Source organism: Xenopus tropicalis, chromosome 10, assembly GCF_000004195.4.
Source record: "Xenopus tropicalis strain Nigerian chromosome 10, UCB_Xtro_10.0, whole genome shotgun sequence".
Taxonomy (NCBI): domain Eukaryota; kingdom Metazoa; phylum Chordata; class Amphibia; order Anura; family Pipidae; genus Xenopus; species Xenopus tropicalis.
This window is the reverse complement of record NC_030686.2, coordinates 49594832-49616929: the sequence shown is the minus strand read 5'-3', so window position 1 is coordinate 49616929 and position 22098 is coordinate 49594832. Positions and strand designations below refer to the sequence as shown.

At 47.3% G+C, this 22098-nt stretch overlaps 2 protein-coding genes across 3 annotated transcripts in view; one reads left to right on the top strand and one right to left on the bottom strand.

Annotated features, from left to right (window-relative positions):
* Positions 1 to 1864: 1864 nt before the first annotated feature.
* pik3r5 (phosphoinositide-3-kinase regulatory subunit 5) overlaps positions 1865 to 22098 on the bottom strand; it is a 35357-nt gene continuing 15123 nt past the window's right edge. The window contains exons 3-20 of one of the 2 annotated variants that reach the window (XM_012954256.3): positions 20957 to 21069; positions 14669 to 14769; positions 13560 to 13628; positions 13345 to 13483; positions 13038 to 13107; positions 11810 to 11984; positions 10512 to 10671; positions 10111 to 10194; positions 9293 to 10016; positions 9026 to 9182; positions 8644 to 8763; positions 8080 to 8199; positions 7637 to 7730; positions 7479 to 7555; positions 6048 to 6141; positions 4365 to 4447; positions 3167 to 3279; positions 1865 to 3083 (exon numbers count right to left, since the gene is read on the bottom strand). In XM_012954256.3, coding sequence (XP_012809710.1) covers positions 2933 to 3083; positions 3167 to 3279; positions 4365 to 4447; positions 6048 to 6141; positions 7479 to 7555; positions 7637 to 7730; positions 8080 to 8199; positions 8644 to 8763; positions 9026 to 9182; positions 9293 to 10016; positions 10111 to 10194; positions 10512 to 10671; positions 11810 to 11984; positions 13038 to 13107; positions 13345 to 13483; positions 13560 to 13628; positions 14669 to 14769; positions 20957 to 21056 — 2631 coding nt within the window. In that variant the 5' untranslated portion in view covers positions 21057 to 21069 and the 3' untranslated portion in view covers positions 1865 to 2932. 2 annotated transcript variants of the gene reach the window in all.
* The window catches only part of LOC100493770 (netrin 1), a 116215-nt gene continuing 102249 nt past the window's right edge, over positions 8133 to 22098 (top strand). The window contains exon 1 of the mRNA XM_031894499.1: positions 8133 to 8214. The gene's annotated coding sequence lies outside the window, so the exon portion shown is untranslated. The remainder of the gene's footprint in view (positions 8215 to 22098) is intronic.

The window sequence follows — 22098 nt, the reverse complement described above, 5'->3', positions numbered from 1 at the left end:
CTGACTCGCTGCCTCTCCTTGGGAAAACAAATGCAGTTTTGGCACACCCTGTACCGAGGGAATATGATTAGCAGCTCTGGGACATTGTATCCCGGCCAAGTCTTACTGTGAGAAAGCCAAATTCCTTCTCACTTTCATATCAGTTTATGGCCCGGTAGGTGAGAAATGAGATTTAAGTGGAGCCCTCAGCCTGGGTTTTCTTGGAACTTCAAGATAGCTGGCCAGATTAGATTTTAAAGAGGCAACGTCCTTATTTACCACCTTTTTGACATTAATTTGCTGAGTAATACATTGGGGGCCCCATGTCTAAGACAGTGTTTTTCAACCTTTTTTGGGCAAAGGCACACTTGTTTCATGAAAAAAATCACGAGGCACACCACCATTAGAAAATGTTAAAAAATTTAACTCTGTGCCCAGCAGCAGTGCCCCCCTAGTACACTGGTGCCCAGCAGCAGTGCCCCCCTAGTACATTGGTGCCAAGAGCAGTGCCCCCCTAGTACATTGGTGCCCAGCAGCAGTGCCCCCCAGTATATTGGTGCCAAGAGCAGTGCCCCCCTAGTACACTGGTGCCCAGCAGCAGTGCCCCCCTAGTACATTGGTGCCAAGAGCAGTGCCCCCCTAGTACATTGGTGCCCAGCAGCAGTGCCCCCCAGTATATTGGTGCCAAGAGCAGTGCCCCCCTAGTACACTGGTGCCCAGCAGCAGTGCCCCCCTAGTACATTGGTGCCAAGAGCAGTGCCCCCCTAGTACATTGGTGCCCAGCAGCAGTGCCCCCCTAGTACATTGGTGCCAAGAGCAGTGCCCCCCTAGTACATTGGTGCCCAGCAGCAGTGCCCCCCTAGTACATTGGTGCCAAGAGCAGTGCCCCCCTAGTACATTGGTGCCCAGCAGCAGTGCCCCCCAGTACATTGGTGCCAAGAGCAGTGCCCCCCCTAGTACATTGGTGCCCAGCAGCAGTGCCCCCCAGTACATTGGTGCCAAGAGCAGTGCCCCCCCTAGTACATTGGTGCCCAGCAGCAGTGCCCCCCAGTACATTGGTGCCAAGAGCAGTGCCCCCCCTAGTACATTGGTGCCCAGCAGCAGTGCCCCCCAGTACATTGGTGCCAAGAGCAGTGCCCCCCCTAGTACATTGGTGCCCAGCAGCAGTGCCCCCCAGTACATTGGTGCCAAGAGCCAGCCCCCCTAGTACATTGGTGCCCAGCAGCAGTGCCCCCATAAGTCAGTGTGCCCCGTGGCCCCCCCTAATACATTGGTGCCCAGCAGCATTTTACTTCTGCTCTTCGGCGGCTTCAGCAGCATCTTCCCCTCACGCGCGCCGCCTCTGCACTTCTGCCTACACGCGACCGCACACAGGCCCTTTTATAACGTTGCGCCCCGTGCGTACTGACGTCACCCGTACACACGGGGCGCAACCAATGACAGGGCCCGGATTTTATTAAAGGGGGCCCGAGCTACTAAGAAAAACTGTAGCATCGCCGGGCCCCCTTTGAAAGTAAAAATTGCGGCCCTGCCTACGGCACACCAGGCAACATCTAGTGTGCCGCGGAACAGCGGTTGAAAAACGCCGGTTTTTCATAATTTGGCCACTAGAGGCAGTGTTTCTTCCTAGCAGCCAGGTTATATCAGAGAAAACATGGCTGCCCCCCACTGAAATTATTTAAGAACATTTTGTAGCTAAATCCGGCTCCCTGTGCAGAAAACACCTGTGCTGCTATGTGTTACTGAACATGCATAGGAAAATAAAGGGAACTTAAACCTAAATAGAAAATACGGTGTTGTCCCTTTTAGTAGTTTTAGGGGGAAATTAGGGGTCTTATCAGCGACCACCTTAATTAAACCTGCCCATTCATGGCACAAAAACATCTACATTGATACTTAAAATTTATTGTGATCAGTATATACACACATATATATTTAATTAACTCATAATTTACAGACAGGTTTGCTTTTTATGTTTCAAAATTACAGCGTAAAAAAAAAAAAATCCAAAATTTCTCATCATCTTTAGCGCACACATAATTATCAAATGGTTAAAAGGCTTGTAGGGCTCTCAAGTGCAATTCCACAGATTATGGCCGATTTGGTTTATTCCACAAGCGTAAAGGGCAACATGATTGGTCAGGAAGCTATACACACTGCCACTAGGGGGGGAACCAAAGGGAATTAGGCAGATACCATTGTGGGGTATTAGTCATAAATGTGCATGATGATTTAAATATCTCAAATGGAACAAATGCCCATAAAAATAATAAAATATATTTACATTATATATATGTAGAGAGAGAGGTAATATAGAACGAGAGTGCAAATCAAAATGGCGGCAAGAAGACACACAGCGCCACCGATGGAAGAACAAGTTGCCTTATCTGATTGGATAGTGACCAGTAATGCGCTTGATTCTGTGCTGCAATATTAGATGTAAGTGGGTAAGTACGGGTGCCGAATGGGTGGCCCCCTGGTACCTGAAGTTGCTGACTAAGGATTGAGACATCTTGAGAAGGAAGACTGGAATCCATCTACACCTGCCATAGCTTTAATATAACTGGTCAGCCAATAGGGAACGTTCCACAACTGTTAAAGTCAAGGGAGAGATGTGGGGCATAAGAGCCGCTGGGTGAATTTCACTATTTCCTATTGGAGTTTGGAGAATCCGAGAAGAACATGGCAAAGGAAGGAACAGTCGGTGGTTTTCCTCCCCAAAGAGACATCTTGTCATTGGCAGATTAGTGGTCTCTTCAGTGCATTAGATCCTTGGGGTTTCCAACCAGATGAGCACCACGTGCGTTCATTAAATATCGTACCAGAATGGCCCAAGCACCACATATTTCCAAGAAAAGACCAAGAACCACTTGTGGATCAAGCGCCCAAATGTCCACAAGGCTGGTCAGCGGGTGTATGGATTAGAAAGGCTTTCCCACAATTCCTGGCTCCTCTAGGGTTGAGCCCCACTAAATGTCGCAATCGGCAAACACAGCAGGGAGCAGAATTCCGATTGGTTCTGAGATGCTTGGCTCCAAGATGGTGGCCGGTTCCTTCTGCAGAAGTCTCTGCCTTCTGGTTTGTAACACGGAGACACTTCGCATCTGGTTGGAAAGTAGAGATAGGAGAGTCAATGGCAACGCATTTGCTTTTCCAAATATAAATCTTTAAATTATCTATATCTTACTTTATAACCCTCTGGAGTATTTTGCGCTCGTCTTGGTCCAGGCATAAAGGGAAGGTGCCGCCATGTTGGGCGATGATCTGGGCTTTGTCGATCTTGATATGGGAAGTGCAGATCTGTCGGGCAGAAAAGCTGGTTATGAGATTCCCCTGCCCCCACAAATAACCAGGAATAGGATTTTTCTAATATTTCTTCACACACAACCTCCAAACTATCTGTATTTCTGCAGGGGCCTATATATAAACTGATACCATTGGGCACTGTCTGTATGGATATATATTAGGGGTGCACCGAATCCACTATTTTAGGATTCGGCCGAACCCAACTAAGATATAATTACCCCTTATTGGGGGCAGAACAGCCCTATTGGGTTTATTTAATGGTTAAATGATTCCCTTTTCTCTGTAATAATAAAACAGTACCTGTACTTGATCCCAACTAAGATATAATTACCCCTTATTGGGGGCAGAACAGCCCTATTGGGTTTATTTAATGGTTAAATGATTCCCTTTTCTCTGTAATAATAAAACAGTACCTGTACTTGATCCCAACTAAGATATAATTACCCCTTATTGGGGCAGAACAGCCCTATTGGGTTTATTTAATGGTTAAATGATTCCCTTTTCTCTGTAATAATAAAACAGTACCTGTACTTGATCCCAACTAAGATATAATTACCCCTTATTGGGACAGAACAGGCCTATTGGGTTTATTTAATGGTTAAATGATTCCCTTTTCTCTGTAATAATAAAACAGTACCTGTACTTGATCCCAACTAAGATATAATTACCCCTTATTGGGACAGAACAGCCCTATTGGGTTTATTTAATGGTTAAATGATTCCCTTTTCTCTGTAATAATAAAACAGTGCCTGTACTTGATCCCAACTAAGATATAATTACCCCTTATTGGGGGCAGAACAGCCCTATTGGGTTTATTTAATGGTTAAATGATTCCCTTTTCTCTGTAATAATAAAACAGTACCTGTACTTGATCCCAACTAAGATATAATTACCCCTTATTGGGGCAGAACAGCCCTATTGGGTTTATTTCATGGTTAAATGATTCCCTTTTCTCTGTAATAATAAAACAGTACCTGTACTTGATCCCAACTAAGATATAATTACCCCTTATTGGGGCAGAACAGCCCTATTGGGTTTAACTAATATTTACTAACTGTTTTCCCTATTTATAGACTCACCTGGTTGAAGCTCTTTTTTGTCTTTGAGTTCTGCCGCTTCACAACCTCTCTCACAGTGAGATTCAGACACTCGGTTTTGCTGTCTGTAACAGAACCCAAGCGAGATACATTATAGGGGGCTCGGGGAGTCGGTAGCTACAACACACAGCCCCCTGCATTTCCCAGCAGACGAGGGCAAGAGGGGTAATTAAAACTTTTAGGGGTGATTTACCAACAGTCAAGTTTGATTTTGTTTTCCTTGAGTTTTTTTGCACTTTAGAAATCTCAAATTCGAATTACAAAAACTCTGGTATTTATTGAGTGTAAAAAACCCTAAAACTCAAATGTAGAAATTTGCCATCTAAAAGCTTGTGGGTCTCTATAGAAGCCAATGGGATTTGTCCTAGGCAAAGTCAAGCTAGATTCTTAAACTCAAATTTTTCAAGAGCTCATAAATGTGAAAAATTTTAGATATTTGAGTTTTCTCTTTGAAAGAGTTGGGACAGTTACACTTTATCTCTTTGTTATAAACCATGAGCCACGGATAACCGGTAAATGTGCTTTTAATGCAGGTATTTATAATGCGCGCTTGTTTGTGTCACGGCTTGTGTCTTCATGGTCTGTATAACTCAGCCTGTGGCCTCCTATTTTATATGGTCACAGAACTACCCTGTCACTTCTAATATCCTTATCATTTACAGTAGGGGGTACATTATCCCTTATAATACATGAGTGATACTCAGAGTTCCCTGTATAACTCAGCCTGCAGCCTTGTGCCTTTATATGGGCACAGAACCCCTCAGTGACTGCTAATATCCTTATCATTTACAGTAGGGGGTACATTATCCCTTATAATACATGAGTGATACTCAGAGTTCCCTGTATAACTCAGCCTGCAGCCTTGTGCCTTTATATGGGGGGCACAGAACCCCTCAGTGACTGCTAATATCCTTATCATTTACAGTAGGGGGTACATTATCCCTTATAATACATGAGTGATACTCAGAGTTCCCTGTATAACTCAGCCTGCAGCCTTGTGCCTTTATATGGGGGGCACAGAACCCCTCAGTGACTGCTAATATCCTTATCATTTACAGTAGGGGGTACAGTATCCCTTATAATACATGAGTGATACTCAGAGTTCCCTGTATAACTCAGCCTGCAGCCTTGTGCCTTTATATGGGGGGCACAGAACCCCTCAGTGACTGCTAATATCCTTATCATTTACAGTAGGGGGTACAGTATCCCTTATAATACATGAGTGATACTCAGAGTTCCCTGTATAACTCAGCCTGCAGCCTTGTGCCTTTATATGGGCACAGAACCCCTCAGTGACTGCTAATATCCTTATCATTTACAGTAGGGGGTACATTATCCCTTATAATACATGAGTGATACTCAGAGTTCCCTGTATAACTCAGCCTGCAGCCTTGTGCCTTTATATGGGGGGCACAGAACCCCTCAGTGACTGCTAATATCCTTATCATTTACAGTAGGGGGTACATTATCCCTTATAATACATGAGTGATACTCAGAGTTCCCTGTATAACTCAGCCTGCAGCCTTGTGCCTTTATATGGGCACAGAACCCCTCAGTGACTGCTAATATCCTTATCATTTACAGTAGGGGGTACATTATCCCTTAAGATGTGGTGTGACCCCCCCCCCACCAGTTGCCCCTGTAATGATCACTGATGGCACATACCCAGCTCCTGGTAGGTAGTGCAGGCTTTCCGGAGGCTGACGGATGTGCAGACCTTCTCGCCGTTACTCCACCGGCTGCGCCCGCTGACTGACGACTGTGAGAGGCAAAAGAGAAAACAAACAGGTTCCCAAATTGTAAGGAGAAACATTGCCCCTGGTGGTGAGCGAATATTCACAAATCTGCTTTATATTAATACAAATCAGGAATAGGGCAGAGAAGCAACTGACTGAACTTATTTTGTGGCTTAAACTCTGAATTTTCTAACCTGGCTGATCGATATCTGGCCAATTTTAGGTCAGGCCCCTCGTTTCTGCCCCTACACGGGCCAATAAGCTGCCGAAACTGTCCAAGGGACCCATATCAGCAGCTACAATCGGCCCGTGTATGGGGACCTTAAGCCCTAAAGGTGGCAATACACTTCCCAAATGAGTTGATCTTGCCCCCGATATGCCCACCTAAAGTGGTCAATATTGTTCTTATCTGATTGTTTGGCCCTGCAGCCACACAGTAGCATGTTGGTGATAGGAGCCGTCACAGTGAGGATCAAATCAATGAGCCGATGCAATCCCCGAAGATCAAACCTGCCCAATTGAGACATGGCTGATTTTTGGCCAGTCATTGGTCAGGGGTCCCCATATACACTACACAACAAGTTAGCAGTGACATATGCAAACATTTCATGGTTATAGTTAATTACAAAAAGCAGAAAATGAAACATACTGTACTAAACAACATCCCAGTGCCACGTGGTCCCCATACTCCACCCTCCTTATGTGTTTTGCACCATAGGGGGCTTCATCAGAGGAGGCTTGGAGGGCAGAGTATGGGGACCACATGGCACTGGGATGCAGCTTAAATCTGCCCTTGTATTGCCGCCTTTAGTGAAACAACTATCTGTTGGAATATCCCATGGAATCTATTTTAAATTACCACTCAAATAGCCAAATAAATGAATTTGTAAGATTGAATTGAAATTACAGGGGAAAAGGTTCCATAATGTTATTAAACTAAAACTGCAAACCTTATAATACACATCCCATATACTGTTATTATTTGGTTACATGTGAAAACTATTCCAACAACTCAATAGAGAGAGACAAAGAAGCACCGACCAGTATTACCTTCCAATGATGCCGTTGAATAGAGGGGAATTAATGGGGAACAGGAGACAGCAGAAGAGAAAAAGTCCAAGTCTAGGGGGGAAAGAGGCAGAACAGAAAGCAGTCAGAAGTACAGCAAGGGTGGGTTGGGGCCGGGAAGGAAGGCAAAGGGGGAAGAGATGAGAAACATGAATAATTCCATAGGGAAAGAAATAAGTGAATAGTTAATGGGGGACACAAGGATGGGAAAGCAAAAGTGCATGAAGAAAAGGAAGATGAAGAGGGAAAATATCAGTACCCAGGATCCCACCCAGCACACACAGCGACCCACCTTGCTGTAGACAATCTGTAGTGTAAATGGAATCGCATCTCGGTCTCCATCAATCCCAAGCCTCTTGCAGCCTGGCCCTAAAGAAGGACATTGTGTCATAGCAACTGGCAGAACATAGAGGCCTTATATCCAACGCCGGGACCAGTTCCAGAACTTACCTGATGCCCTAATGGCTCTCAAAGCCGCAGAATGACCCAACTCCAGGCACTGAATGAACACTTCTGTTTGCTTCCCTCCACCATCAAATGTGATCTGCAAGAGTGTAATGAACCCATTGTTTATGCCTAGAAATAGGCTGCAGTATGGCAACTAGAAGCAGTATGGCAACTCTCCCCACTCGTGTTAGCACTTAACTAAGTCCCAGAATGCATTTTGAGTATGACTTTAGTGGGATCAGGGACTTAAATGTCACTACATATGTTTACATGAACCTGGAAATTCATTAATATACTGTCATTACTCTTTATTTTGCAGTTATATCCATGTTTATTAGCTGGCACAGTCCTTGCTACAATCAGTCCCACCGGACCCAGTGCAGATCCCCAGTGGATCAGATTAAAGAGTTGGCATGAAGTTGGTTTATAGAGACCAATCTCCTCACCTCAGCCTGGTACAACTGCAAGAGAAGCGATCTTGTGGCAAAGCGGCAGTAGTACAGCACCATGTCAGCCAGAATGGGCATTGTGGTGGTCTCAGTGGCCTCGTTCTCTGGCTTCGATGACTTCTGGAAAGAAAGGTAGGATAAGGGTGATGCCCCTCAACAACAATTGCATTTTGTATGTATAAGGGGGAATTTCTAAAATAACATGTGACCTAGTTCAACCTCGGTTGTTGGTCAGGTTTATAATGGAAGCATGTTGAGAAGATGAGGTCCTGGGCTCCTGGGAAACTCTAGTTCCTTCAAGTTTACACCTCTACCCTATACAAATCCTCCTTTCAAACACACCGACATGGGACAAACCACATGGAAACACTAAACGTCCTACATAAACATCGACCTTAGGCCCATTGGTTGAAGCAAGGGGAGAACAGGAGGCACAGAGAAGGTGACTATAGACTAGGAAAGGAATGAGGGAAATCAGGACACAAGCTGGACAAATAGAAGTAAAAGAACAGTCTTAGAGAGGGCGGGACACTGCTAATAACTTCTCTGTGTGCCTCTTACCTGGCAAAGCATGGAGGTGGAGAGGTCCATCAGGCCCATGATATTGCGTTTATACCAGGGGTCCAGGATACCAATGTAGTGAGAGATATCATTAGTGCTTCCTTCATCTCCAAATATATCCTGCCGAGACAGAAACTGACGACATTGAAGGAACCTATCGTTCAGCCTTAACAGCCTTCAGAATAACATATCTACTGGAGCAAATACCTATAAAGCTCTGTGGCTCTTCCAATGTAGCCAATCAGACTAACTCTGTAGCCAAACTATTAGAACAATTACAGGGCAATGATACTAGAAAATTAAGGGGGTTTGGCTAATTCTATAGCCAATTGAAAATGGCTTAGGTCACTTAAGGCCTTTTATAGAGCACAAAAAATGTTACCTCTAATGGGGACCTTCCAGATGGGCTTGGGGACTTGAGAGGAGATTCGGCGTTTGTCAGTGGTGCATTCGGAGAGCTACTGCTTCTTTTTACTGGAACGTAGTAAAACTGCAACTTGAAGAACCTTGTGAGTAGCGGGCAACTGCTCTCCTTCAGCCTGAATGGGACAGGGGGGTACAGGTAAATAGCAAGGTTAGGGATCAGACTGCATATTTACAAATAAGGTGAGGATCTTGTTCTCAAGCCAGTTCTCCTCACCAAACCCACCGTAGATTGCTATATGCTCTGGCCACTTTCCCGGAAATCCGGTCTGAACCGAACACCACGACCCTCAGTGTGGAAACTTTGGTTTCCTCGTCGCAGCTCAAAAAAGGTCTTCTCTTGAAGGCCACCTTCTGGCTTAACTGGACCTCCAGGAACTGGGTCCCGAGAGCGTGCTGCGGCAGGGACTTGGACCTCTTAGACCGCACAGGAATCCTGCTGACTTGCGGGGTGTACATGCTTCCCGCTCTGCGCAAGGGAATTGTCTTTGATAGGTCAGGAAATGGGCTCAGCAAGGGGTGGGAGATACAAGGGCTGAGCTCGGCTTTCAACTTGCCCTTGGCTTGGTGAACTTTGGTTTTAAAGAGACGGCAGATCTTCTGTTTCAGCTTGCTATTGGCTCTCTCCTCTTGATACTCCCCCATCTCTGATATCTCCTGGGAGCCTTCGTCGCTGTCTTCCACATAGCCACTGTCAACACAACTGGAAAGGCTTGAAACGAAGGTCATCGATTGGCTGGAAAGGTTGGACATGCTCATGGCTTCTTTCGAGTCACTGGGAAAGTTCCAGTAGACGTAACTTTTGGCAAAATCCTGTTTGGGAGAGTCGCCACCGTCCTCGTCTTCTTTATCATCAACCTCCTCGAAATCCACTTCTTCGTCTTCCTCAGTGACCTCGTCTTCTAGAGACTCGAGATGGCTTTCGCTCAGAAGGACCTGGTTCAGGATATCTGCCAAAGATATGGGAGATAGTATCCTATACGGAAGGTAAGTACCTACGGGGAAGAGCCCGGTGTGAAGGAACACTATGGATAAAGAACTTACCAAAGTCATCCTGATCCCAACTGTATGTGTAACACTTGGCTACAGGCATGGCGAAGGGCTGGATTCTGCAGGTCACATTGGTCCCTAAGGAAAGAAAAGATTCCCACGGGGAATTGAATTCACTACAGAGATTTAGCAGTCAGTAGCGCAACCTAATGGCGAATTCTTGAACTGCGCGGCTGCTGTAACTATTATAAAGCCAATGCAGAGAAGCTTTGGAGGGACAAACCCCATTGACCCCCAATGAATGAAACAGCTGAAGGGAAATCCCCCAATGAACTGACTGACTCATTCGTTCATTAATTATTAAAAGGGTCCTGGTTTGGAAAATATTCAAACTTCATTATTGTCTGTAGAACCTCGCCATTTCTCCATGTACCCCAGAATGGCTGCCCGAGTACCTGTGTTTTCCCCCAGGAGCCCGGCTTTCTCTGCCACTTCCAGTAGTTTTGCCTTTAGAGACTCCCTCGTCTTCCCCGGCTTAATGTCAGCCATTGCTGCTCGCTCCATTGCCTCTGTCAGGTCCGAGTAGATCTCCTGCAGCTTCTCTATTGGTCTAGACTGAAAGAAAGCAAAGGATTGGTTGGTTTCTAACCTACCCGTTCTGGCTTGGTACTTGATAGAATCAGTTTGGGCTCTGTGCTGCAGGCTGTACCTAGGGCCGCTATCAGGGGGTACAGGGGGGACAGTAATCCCAGGCCCGGGGCGATCTTTACTTTTAAAGTAGCTAAGGCCCCCTTTAATCTATTACGGGCCCCGTTATCAATACTTGAATCCGATTGGTTGTGTACGTGTGACATCAGTACGCACGGGGCGGAACCTTATAAAAGGGCCTGCCTCTTTTCCCATGGAGACACAGGTGTGAAGGCGTCGTTCAAGAAGTATCACTGGAGGAGCCCGAAGTCGCCGGAGCCGCCGCTGGAGGAGCCGAAGAAGACCCTGGAGAAGGCACTGTCTATGGGGGCACAGTCTAATGGGGTGCTGTCTAATGGGGGCACTGTCTATGGAGGCACAGTCTAATGGGGCGCTGTCTAATGGGGGCACTGTCTAATGGGGTGGTCTTATGGGGCACTGTCTTATGTGGCACTGTCTAATGGGGCGCTGTAATGGGGGCACTGTCTAACAGGGCGCTGTAATGGGGGCACTGTCTTATGGGGGCACTGACTAACGGGGCGCTGTAATGGGGCACTGACTAATGGGACACTGTCTTATGGGGGCACTGTCTAACAGGGCGCTGTAATGGGGGCACTGTCTTATGGGGGACTGTCTAACGGGGTGCTGTAATGGGGGCACTGTCTTATGGGGGCACTGACTAACGGGGTGCTGTAATGGGGGCACTGTCTTTTGGGGGCATAGAGTTAGGGGGGGGCTCTGTCTTTGGGGGCCCTGTGTATGGGGACACTGTCTAATGGGGGCACTGTCTTATGGGGGCATAGAGTTAGGGGGGCCCTGGGGGGCACAATTGGGGGCCCTTACTTTGGGGGGGCACACTGGCCAGCATTGTAAGGGGGGCCCTGGGCACCAATGTATTAGGGGGCACACTGATGGGAGGGGCCATTGTGGAAGAGGGGCCCAGAAAATGTTGTTGTGAGGGGCCCTGTGATTTCTGATGGTGGCTCTGGCTGTACCGATTCCCAAGTAGCCCAACATGATGCTGAGTAGCCAGTTTGGGGGGGTCTATCATGCTAGTGGAGCTCACCTTTAGAGATGCACCAATGGCTTCAATGTGGGCATCTGCCCCGAGGTTGGCTTGGAGAAGCTGCTGGATCAGGGAGATGAGTGTTTGCTGGGTAGGGTACTCGGCATTACTCAGTTGTTCCGCCACCGACAGGAACTCGCTGGGAAGTTCTGCTGGGTTAACCAACAGCACCGTGCTGGGGGGGCAAAAATACAGCATATTAGGCTCAGATTGTGTATAAAATTATATACTGTGCCAGTGTAAAGCTGCAGTTGGTCCAGTTCCCAGCTAATGCCTTTAGAAGCCCTGTGGAACTCACAAGCTGCAGCCTGTTCTGGTTTCCAGGCTGCCATACAGAGCACAGCTAAGCAGCCCTGCATCAAGTGGATCTTTTATAGGAACTGAAAGGAGGTAATGGCACTGTGTTTTTTTTTTTTTTACTCTTCTATCAGTACCAAAAGCCAGAGGCAGCCAATCACAGACAGGGATAAATACGCTGCACACATATAGCAGTTCATGTATTCACCACTAGGTGGAAGCATTGCTACTAAGTATCCAGTATAACCCAAGGGGTGGGTCACCTTCAGCTTAACTTTAAGTATGTAATAGAATGGCATATTATTAGCAACTTTTTAATTGGTCTTCATTATTTATTTCTATAGTTTCTATAGTTTATTAATTATTTGCCTTTTGCAGCTTTCAAATGGGGGTCACTGACCCCGGCAGCCAAACCCTATTGCTCTGTGAGGCTCCAGTTTTATTGTTATTGTTTCTTTTTATAACTTATCTTTCTATTTAGGCTCTTCTATTCAAATTGCAGTCTTTCTTTCAAACCACTGCCCAGTTGCTAGGTTATATTGGGCCCTAGCTACCGTATAGCCGCCGAAAGTCCAACCCAGCTACAAAGTTTAATCATTCAAGAACCACAAATAATTAAAAACGAAGACCAATTGCAAATGGCCTCAGAATAGCATTTTCTACATCATACACAAATTAATTTAATTAATTAACCCCCTTTAATGGGGTTTAGTGCACTTCTTTCGATATCATTATCTGTGCCGACCCCTGTGCTGCTGTGCTGATAGGATGTAAGGCTGCTGGGTGGGCGGGAACAAGTGGCAGCAATGACCAATCACAGCAAGTGCAGGGTACAAAATCGCCATTTTGGTTACAGTTCCCCCATAATTCAACATTTTCCCCCTGCTTTTGTGAATGATCCCCAACGAGCGATATTCCTGCAGATACTCACACAGTGCTGTTGCAGGACGACCTTGTGGGAATTCCCTGTTCGGCTCTCACCAGTCGCTGGTAGGTGATTCCTGAGTACATATGGACAGTCAGCTCATTGCACTGCAGTCAACCCCCATCGACCCCCTACTCCCTGCCCCCTTTAATAGGGGAAGTTTGAACATCCTGAGATAAACAGATTATATTATCCACCATGCTATAGGCCTCCGCTTGGTTGCTAAGCTGAGTGGAAACCTAGCAACCGTCTAGAGGACGTTTCATTATAAGGTAAAGCTATTCCCAAGCATTAAAGGGATGTGGGTGGGTACCTGGTGCTTTCTGCTCCTCGCTGATAAAACTCAGCAGCTCCCGGAAGATGTGGCAGTAGGGGGCCGGCCACGTCAGGAACGTGTGGAACCCCTCGAAGGCTTTGGGGAGCAGGTCGGAGGTTTCGGGGATGTACGGAGCCTGCAACGGGAGCAAGAGTTTCACCAAAATCCCCGTATTTCAAGGACAATTTCCCCACCATCGTTACTTCACTTACCCGAAGCACGGCAAAGTAAAACATCAGCGCCAGCGGCGCCAGAAGCTCGTATTCGCCATTTTCCTGCGCCTGCGGAACAAACGAGATGCTTAGATCTCTCTGAAGCCAATGGCAGAGATAGGAAAGAGTCTATGTATCCCCTGTTCATAGCTGCAACCATATTATATAGTTCACCTTAAAATTAACTTTTATTATGATGTAGACATTGTAGTTGGGTTTCATTTTTTATTTGTTTGTGTTGTTTTTCAGTTATTTAGCTTTTTGTTTATCTGCTCTTCAGTTTGGAGTTTCAGCAGCTATATGGTTGCTAGGGTCCTGTTTACCTTAGCAACCTGGCAGTGGGTTAAATGAGAGACTGGAATATGAATAGGAGAGAGAATGATAAGAAAGATAAGTATTAAAAAGTAGCAATGGTTTTTTAGCTGCCGGGGTCAGTGACCCCCCCCCCCCCCCATTTGAAAGCTGGAAAATGTTTAAAGTGGGAGGCGAATAATTAAAAAACTAGGAAAAATAAATAATGAAGACCAATTAGGAAAAGGACATACTAAAAAGTTCATATAAAGGTGAACCACCCCTTTAATTATTTTCCTTTTTAGTTGCTATGCTTGGTGGGGACCCTAGCAACAGGAAAAAAGTTTCAATGCAAGAAAGGCCATAAATGTGTGAGTGGTCACTATCACCTCCCTTTAATTAGGCCACAATCTACTAAACAGCGTTGTCCTCCCCCTGAGAACCACTAATACCCCCTGAGGTCGCTGAGGGGAGCAGGGCCCTGTAACCTGCCTGATTAATGACATCCCTGCAGTTTGGGAACCAAAGGAGATTTTTCCTTCCCTTGCCCCCCCCCCCGGCCATTTCAGCCATTGTTCCTGCCCAGACCTGGGGAAAGAGAGGAAACGGGATCCTTCCCTCCCCTCGGCCCATTCAGCACACAGTTGTGTGTAGCTCCACTTCCCATTCCCCGCAGGTTCCCAGCCGTCTCCCGGGAATCCCAGCACCTGTTACTGTGTGTCTGCCCCCCCCCGCCCGGCACTCACCCTTGGGCCCCATGTTTTCCTATGTGTCACCAGTTCCATATCTTACCCTGTGCCAACCCCCCGGCCACTCACCTCCCTTGTTCTTTCCAAAGTCTTCTCTGCCAGGATAATATAATTGGTCGCATCGCGGTTCACTAGTTCCTCCAGGCTCCAGTAATTGAGGCATAGCCCAGCTAGAAGGCAAGCCACATTTATTTCCTGTTAGTACAGTATGGGGGTACAGCTTATTGTGTGCCCAGAACATTCCTTCTCTGTATATTTGTATTTATACATATGGGTAGGGGGTGCCATAGTGTTTCCCTTAGACAGTACAGTATGGGGGTACAGCTTATTGTGTGCCCAGAACATTCCTTCTCTGTATATTTGTATTTATACATATGGGTAGGGGGTGCCATAGTGTTTCCCTTAGACAGTACAGTATGGGGGTACAGCTTATTGTGTGCCCAGAACATTCCTTCTCTGTATATTTGTATTTATACATATGGGTAGGGGGTGCCATAGTGTTTCCCTTAGACAGTACAGTATGGGGGTACAGCTTATTGTGTGCCCAGAACATTCCTTCTCTGTATATTTGTATTTATACATATGGGTAGGGAGTGCCATAGTGTTTCCCTTAGACAGTACAGTATGGGGGTACAGCTTATTGTGTGCCCAGAACATTCCTTCTCTGTATATTTGTATTTATACATATGGGTAGGAGGTGCCATAGTGTTTCCCTTAGACAGTACAGTATGGGGGTACAGCTTATTGTGTGCCCAGAACATTCCTTCTCTGTATATTTGTATTTATACATATGGGTAGGAGGTGCCATAGTGTTTCCCTTAGACAGTACAGTATGGGGGTACAGCTTATTGTGTGCCCAGAACATTCCTTCTCTGTATATTTGTATTTATACATATGGGTAGGGGGTGCCATAGTGTTTCCCTTAGACAGTACAGTATGGGGGTACAGCTTATTGTGTGCCCAGAACATTCCTTCTCTGTATATTTGTATTTATACATATGTGTAGGGAGTGCCATAGTGTTTCCCTTAGACAGTACAGTATGGGGGTACAGCTTATTGTGTGCCCAGAACATTCCTTCTCTGTATATTTGTATTTATACATATGGGTAGGAGGTGCCATAGTGTTTCCCTTAGACAGTACAGTATGGGGGTACAGCTTATTGTGTGCCCAGAACATTCCTTCTCTGTATATTTGTATTTATACATATGGGTAGGGAGTGCCATAGTGTTTCCCTTAGACAGTACAGTATGGGGGTACAGCTTATTGTGTGCCCAGAACATTCCTTCTCTGTATATTTGTATTTATACATATGGGTAGGGAGTGCCATAGTGTTTCCCTTAGACAGTACAGTATGGGGGTACAGCTTATTGTGTGCCCAGAACATTCCTTCTCTGTATATTTGTATTTATACATATGGGTAGGGGGTGCCATAGTGTTTCCCTTAGACAGTACAGTATGGGGGTACAGCTTATTGTGTGCCCAGAACATTCCCTCTCTGTATATTTGTATTTATACATATGGGTAGGAGGTGCCATAGTGTTTCCCTTAGACAGTACAGTATGGGGGTACAGCTTATTGTGTGCCCAGAACATTCCTTCTCTGTATATTTGTATTTATACATATGTGTAGGGAGTGCCATAGTGTTTCCCTTAGACAGTACAGTATGGGGGTACAGCTTATTGTGTGCCCAGAACATTCCTTCTCTGTATATTTGTATTTATACATATGGGTAGGAGGTGCCATAGTGTTTCCCTTAGACAGTACAGTATGGGGGTACAGCTTATTGTGTGCCCAGAACATTCCTTCTCTGTATATTTGTATTTATACATATGGGTAGGGGGTGCCATAGTGTTTCCCCTAGACAGTACAGTATGGGGGTACAGCTTATTGTGTGCCCAGAACATTCCTTCTCTGTATATTTGTATTTATACATATGGGTAGGGGGTGCCATAGTGTTTCCCTTAGACAGTACAGTATGGGGGTACAGCTTATTGTGTGCCCAGAACATTCCTTCTCTGTATATTTGTATTTATACATATGGGTAGGGGGTGCCATAGTGTTTCCCTTAGACAGTACAGTATGGGGGTACAGCTTATTGTGTGCCCAGAACATTCCTTCTCTGTATATTTGTATTTATACATATGGGTAGGGGGTGCCATAGTGTTTCCCCTAGACAGTACAGTATGGGGGTACAGCTTATTGTGTGCCCAGAACATTCCTTCTCTGTATATTTGTATTTATACATATGGGTAGGGGGTGCCATAGTGTTTCCCTTAGACAGTACAGTATGGGGGTACAGTTTATTGTGTGCCCAGAACATTCCTTCTCTGTATATTTGTATTTATACATATGGGTAGGAGGTGCCATAGTGTTTCCCATAGACAGTACAGTATTAGGTTAATATGGGAGGGGAAAGTATAAAGGTTATTATTTGGCAGAATGAATAAATTCCCTGATGGGTCTCAGCGCTAAGAAGAATTAGATGGGAAGGAAGAGTAATTATTTTAATTCCCTGTATTTTCATGTTTAGGTGAATGAATGAGCAGTGAGGTTGGACATTTCCTACTATTATTAAACAGAGTCAGTTCATGGGCCAAAATGTTTTAACTGTTTCTACAAGGGCTCCAGTATCTGATAGACCCCCCCTGGGCCGGCCCTTAATAATTACATCCATATGGCCCCCCTACAAACTGCTGAGCCCCCAGGCAGTGATGTCAGGCAGGTGAGCAAATCACCCAATTAAAAAACAGCATGCACAGTGCAGATTCTGATCAAACAAATTAATTATCAGCCATTTTGGGCAGTGGGACGTCACATTATTTATAGGATTTAGCAGCTTTGTCTGAAGGTCCAGATGAAACCTGATGAGAATTATTATATCGTCATCATAAGATCATTGTGAAATGTGCTGTTCCTTTTAGTGAGATCCTGTGTGTAATGGGTTACGTAAGGTGCTTGGGAAGAGAAAGGGTTAAACTGACTCAGATGCTAAAATAAAGGAACATTTCCTTCTGCCGAAACCAATAGGCAACCAGCGCCATTCCCACTTCCCTCCTGCAGAACCCAAATACTCATCTGGTGCACAGGTACTGTTATTCCCTTTCCCACCAATCATCTGTGACCCATAAACACTGCCATTAGTACAGTTTGGGCCTAGGGGGGACCGACCCATAAACACCTCACTGCCATTAGTACAGTTTGGGCCTAGGGGGGACTGACCCATAAACACGTCGGTGCCATTAGTACAGTTTGGGCCTAGGGGGGACTGACCCATAAACACGTCGGTGCCATTAGTACAGTTTGGGCCTAGGGGGGACTGACCCATAAACACGTCGGTGCCATTAGTACAGTTTGGGCCTAGGGGGGACCGACCCATAAACACGTCACTGCCATTAGTACAGTTTGGGCCTAGGGGGGACTGACCCATAAACACCTCACTGCCATTAGTACAGTTTGGGCCTAGGGGGGACTGACCCATAAACACGTCGGTGCCATTAGTACAGTTTGGGCCTAGGGGGGACCGACCCATAAACACCTCACTGCCATTAGTACAGTTTGGGCCTAGGGGGGACTGACCCATAAACACCTCACTGCCATTAGTACAGTTTTGGCCTAGGGGGGACCGACCCATAAACACCTCACTGCCATTAGTACAGTTTGGGCCTAGGGGGGGACTGACCCATAAACACGTCGGTGCCATTAGTACAGTTTGGGCCTAGGGGGGACTGACCCATAAACACGTCGGTGCCATTACTACAGTTTTGGCCTAGGGGGGACCGACCCATAAACACGTCACTGCCATTAGTACAGTTTGGGCCTAGGGGGGACTGACCCATAAACACGTCACTGCCATTAGTACAGTTTGGGCCTAGGGGGGACCGACCCATAAACACGTCGGTGCCATTACTACAGTTTGGGCCTAGGGGGGACTGACCCATAAACACGTCGGTGCCATTAGTACAGTTTGGGCCTAGGGGGGACTGACCCATAAACACGTCACTGCCATTAGTACAGTTTGGGCCTAGGGGGGACCGACCCATAAACACGTCGGTGCCATTAGTACAGTTTGGGCCTAGGGGGGACTGACCCATAAACACGTCGGTGCCATTAGTACAGTTTGGGCCTAGGGGGGACTGACCCATAAACACGTCGGTGCCATTAGTACAGTTTGGGCCTAGGGGGGACCGACCCATAAACACGTCACTGCCATTAGTACAGTTTGGGCCTAGGGGGGACTGACCCATAAACACGTCACTGCCATTAGTACAGTTTGGGCCTAGGGGGGACCGACCCATAAACACGTCACTGCCATTAGTACAGTTTGGGCCTAGGGGGGACTGACCCATAAACACGTCGGTGCCATTAGTACAGTTTGGGCCTAGGGGGACCGACCCATAAACACGTCGGTGCCATTAGTACAGTTTGGGCCTGGGGGGACTGACCCATAAACACGTCACTGCCATTAGTACAGTTTGGGCCTAGGGGGGACTGACCCATAAACACGTCGGTACCATTAGTACAGTTTGGGCCTAGGGGGGACTGACCCATAAACACGTCGGTGCCATTAGTACAGTTTGGGCCTAGGGGGACTGACCCATAAACACGTCACTGCCATTAGTACAGTTTGGGCCTAGGGGGACTGACCCATAAACACGTCGGTGCCATTAGTACAGTTTGGGCCTAGGGGGGACTGCCATTAGTACAGTTTGGGCCTAGGGGGACTGACCCATAAACACGTCCTGCCATTAGTACAGTTTGGGCCTAGGGGGGACTGACCCATAAACACGTCGGTGCCATTAGTACAGTTTTGGGCCTAGGGGGACTGACCATAAACACGTCGTGCCATTAGTACAGTTTGGGCCTAGGGGGGGACCGACCCATAAACACGTCGACTGCCCATTAGTACAGTTTGGGCCTAGGGGGGACTGACCCATAAACACGTCGGTGCCATTAGTACAGTTTGGGGCCTAGGGGGACTGACCCATAAACACGTCACTGCCATTAGTACAGTTTGGGGCCTAGGGGGGACTGACCCATAAACACGTTCGTGCCATTAGTACAGTTTGGGCCTAGGGGGGACTGACCCATAAACACGTCGTGCCATTAGTACAGTTTTGGGCCTAGGGGGGACTGACCCATAAAACACGTCGGTGCCATTAGTACAGTTTGGGCCTAGGGGGGACTGACCCATAAACACCTCACTGCATTAGTAACAGTTTGGGCTAGGGGGGACTGACCCATAAATAACGTCACTGCCAATTAGTACAGTTTGGGCCTAGGGGGGACCGACCCATAAACACGTCACTGCCATTAGTACAGTTTGGGGCCTAGGGGGGACTGACCCATAAACACGTCGGTGCCATTAGTACAGTTTGGGCCTAGGGGGGACCGACCCATAAACACGTCACTGCCATTAGTACAGTTTGGGCCTAGGGGGGACTGACCCATAAACACGTCGGTGCCATTAGTACAGTTTGGGCCTAGGGGGGACTGACCCATAAACACGTCACTGCCATTAGTACAGTTTGGGCCTAGGGGGGACTGACCCATAAACACGTCGGTGCCATTAGTACAGTTTGGGCCTAGGGGGGACTGACCCATAAACACGTCACTGCCATTAGTACAGTTTGGGCCTAGGGGGGACTGACCCATAAACACGTCGGTGCCATTAGTACAGTTTGGGCCTAGGGGGGACTGACCCATAAACACGTCACTGCCATTAGTACAGTTTGGGCCTAGGGGGGACCGACCCATAAACACTGCCATTAATACACTTGTCCGGTTTGTTAGACCCAGACAGGGCTTGAAATGAAATGAGGGGTTTGGGTTCCTACAGGATATGGGGGGGTCGGTGTGATGGGGGCGGCGCTGTTGGAAAGTTCTGTCCCACATTAATAGAAGACAATACTATTGGGTTTGCCAGAAGGGAAGCAGACACAGTCCCGTGGGGGCCAGGGAATCCTCCTCCTCCCAACAAAGGGGCTTTCACTTTTTCAATCTCAAGTAAATTAGATTTATTTAAACCAAAACCCAATTACCCTTTGTTGTGAGAGAGAGAAGTGTTACTGTTCCCCAATGTACCTTTAAACAAGACCTTTTTGCACCAATCAGCACAAAGTTTCAGCCATTATTATTTCTATCACTGCTGGCAGAGCCCATTGGTCACGGTGCCCCCTGTAAGGTTTCCAGGCTCTGCAGGGGTGGGATTTGCGTTGCCATGGGGAATCGCATATAGAAGGAAGCCAAGGGTAACTAGACTGGCACTGACTGCCTAAAATTGCCTTCATTCATGGAAATATTTGGAAAGTTTTCTGTACCTGTGATTAGTGGGAGGAGTTTGGGGTGCCCCGCCTCACCTGTCCAATTGGATGAGAAGTCTGTGTTCCCTCCCAGGCCGTGCAGGCATCTCTCCAGGGCGTGCTGAATCCTGTCCTCCGTGCAGGATGTGTTCTGCATCTTATGGCATAGCCTGTGGGGGGGACATGGGGGTATATGGCATTACTGCACCCTGTATGTGCCACCCCCAATTATATTGCCCTCTAGGCTTCCCCATGCCTCTCTAAGAGATACCTTCCACCCCCCTACTGTGACAGTGCAGGAATATATTGCCCCAGCCCCGCCCCCCTACATAAGTCCCGCCCTTGCCCTACTGTGTGAGTGCAGGAATATATTGCCCCAGCCCCGCCCCCTACATAAGTTCCACCCCTGCCCCACTGTGTGAGTGTGGTAATATATTGCCCCGCCCCTGCCCCACTGTGTGAGTGCAGGAATATATTGCCCCAGCCCCGCCCCCCTACATAAGTCCCGCCCCTGCCCTACTGTTTGAGTGCAGGAATATATTGCCCCAGCCCCGCCCCCTACATAAGTTCCACCCCTGCCCCACTGTGTGAGTGTGGTAATATATTGCCCCGCCCCTGCCCCACTGTATGAGTGCAGGAATATATTGCCCCAGCCCCTTCCCCCTAGATAAGCCCCGCCCCTACCCCACTGTGAGTGCAGCAATATATTGCCCCAGCCCCACCCCCCTCAATAAGCCCCACCCCTTCCCCACTGTGTGAATGTGGGAATATATTGCCCCAGCTCCTCCCCCTGGATAAGCCCCGCCCCCTGGCTAAGGCCATACAGGGAAGTGCACACTCAGGGGGAGTGGAAGTGAGTTGCTCTTCGCCTACAGCCCACATCCTGTGTCACATGACTGCCGGGACGCAGAGATCTCGCAATGTTGGTTTATATTGGGACGCTGACCCCAAGCAGGAGGCATGTGTAACCGGTGTCCCGTCCTGTCATGGAGGAACATTACGGCCTGCGGCTCCCTCTAGCGGCACGGGTACTGCCCCGGCACAGGGTTACTCAGCGGAGTAAAGATGATATTTACACCATTCTTTTACTTCTCTAATGTCCTTGTTATCAAAGCAAAAGGGAGGGTATCAATGCGGGTTGTACTGGTCTAGTTACCTCTAGTAACCAATTAGCACTGCTTGCAACAGTCTAGTTACCC